Source organism: Sinocyclocheilus grahami, unplaced genomic scaffold (assembly GCF_001515645.1).
Source record: "Sinocyclocheilus grahami isolate Dianchi unplaced genomic scaffold, SAMN03320097.WGS_v1.1 scaffold32529.1, whole genome shotgun sequence".
In the NCBI taxonomy this organism is placed as follows: domain Eukaryota; kingdom Metazoa; phylum Chordata; class Actinopteri; order Cypriniformes; family Cyprinidae; genus Sinocyclocheilus; species Sinocyclocheilus grahami.
This window is the reverse complement of record NW_015521560.1, coordinates 1-2,032: the sequence shown is the minus strand read 5'-3', so window position 1 is coordinate 2,032 and position 2,032 is coordinate 1. Positions and strand designations below refer to the sequence as shown.

General features: G+C 39.9%; 1 protein-coding gene across 1 annotated transcript; it reads left to right on the top strand.

Moving 5' to 3' along the window:
* Positions 1-414: 414 nt before the first annotated feature.
* LOC107580391 (protocadherin alpha-10-like) lies at positions 415-2,024 on the top strand (the record flags this gene model as incomplete). The annotated part of the gene is made up of 1 exon (XM_016266101.1): positions 415-2,024. A coding segment is annotated over exon 1 (1,509 nt), but the record flags the coding sequence as incomplete, so codon positions are not given.
* Between the last annotated feature and the right edge of the window lie 8 nt (positions 2,025-2,032).

Genomic DNA, 2,032 nt, shown 5'->3' with positions numbered 1-2,032 from the left:
TCTAGTGATCCCAGATCGCAGGAGGAGATGTTCTGGGGAGGTAAGATGTGATAATAATATATTTTGATATTTAATTATTTTAATTCCAGGTTGTGTTGTACTTGTATTTTCACGTTAAATATGCGTACTTGTAATTTTTTAATTTGTTGTATAATTGCAGTTGGAAGAACGGTACAAGCTGGGTTTTTTTTCCTTTTTCACAATGAAGTCACAGAAAATTGTCTAATGAAAAGAATAATATCTAATGTTTTTTTTCTCCGATAGTGCTCTGAGTATTTCTTTAATAATGTGCTATACACTCAAGTCCGCCTGGTGTCAGTGCTGCATTAATGTTGCGAGAGAACCCATCTGCTTGTGATGACGTGAAAGGCATTGTTCCTCAATTGGAGAGGCTTGTGTGAGCGTGCTGTTCAGAGGAAAGGCGCACGGACATAATTACGCTGGTGTTAAAGCGCAGGACCATATTTTGGGTTAGATTTCCAGGTCTGTACGACACATGAAATGCACGTCATTCAATGTGCTGTTTAGCTGTTGGACAAATAATTTCAATATTCGCGATGGGGGACGGAAGACAACGACGCAAACTGGAGTGTTGGTGGTTTGTTCTGTGCCTCTTTTTTCTATTTTGCGTCGAACAGCAGGTTTCAGCTCAGATAAGATACTCTGTTCCAGAGGAGATCAAAGAGGGAGCCGTTGTAGGAAATATTGCAAAGGATTTGGGTCTTGATGTCATTACATTGGTGGACAGGCGATTTCGTATCGTTTCTGGATCTAAGGATGCTCCTTTTCAGGTAAATCTGAACAATGGTATGTTCTATGTTCAAAACAGAATCGACAGAGAAGAGCTTTGTGCCGACAATAATGTCTGCCAAGTGAATCTGAAAATTGCTCTCGAAAATCCCCTCGAAATTCATTATGTTGGCGTTGAGATTACGGATATCAACGATCATGCACCTGTTTTCCCCGAGAAAGAACAGAATTTAAAGATAGCAGAAAATACTTTAACTGGAGCTGATTTTCAGTTGCTCGCAGCTCGCGACCCCGATTCTGGAGCAAATTCACTTCGTACATACAAACTGAGTCATAACGAACATTTTGAATTGGAAATTAGAGATGGCGGAGAAGACAACAAGATCCCTATTCTTAAACTGCAGAGAGCTCTTGATAGGGAGCGGCATAGTAAGCACCACTTAGTGTTAACCGCTCTCGATGGTGGAAATCCACAGAAATCAGGCATTATGAACATTGCCATAAATGTAATTGATATTAATGATAACAGACCTGTGTTTAGTAAAGATGTTTACTCGGTTACAATTACTGAAAATATTCCTGTAGGGAGTCTCATATTACAAGTGAATGCCACAGACGCAGATCTGGGAAAGAATGGTGATATAATATATTCATTTGCGAGCAACTTAAAGAAAAAGGTGTACGATACATTTGAAATAGACAAGAATACAGGTGAAATTCGTGTTATAGGTGATGTTGATCACGAAGACACAGAAGTATACAGAGCTGACGTCACAGCGTCAGACAGCGCAGAGCCTCCCATGACTACAACCTGTAGAGTAGTCATAAAAGTTACAGACGTAAATGATAATAAACCAGAAATAGAGGTCACCTCTCTATCCAATCTAGTACCCGAGGATTCTAAATCAGGAACTGTTATTTCACTGATTAGTGTATCAGATAAAGACTCGGGTGCTAACGGAAAAATAGTCTGCAGTCTTTCTGAGGGTACTCCGTTTGAGCTAAAACCTTCTTTTCAGGAAAATATTTATTCGCTTGTGACGCAAAAGGCTTTAGATCGGGAGTTGGTTGCTCATTATGACATTTTATTAACTGTTACTGATCTAGGGCAGCCTCCTTTGTCCTCAGTAAAGACTTTAAGCATTGAGGTTTCAGATGTGAATGATCATAAACCAGAATTTCCGCAGAATCCTCTCGAGCTTTTCATATTCGAAAATAATCCGCCCGGCGCGTCAGTTTTTTCCATTAGCGCACTTGACAACGACATGAACGACAATGCTGT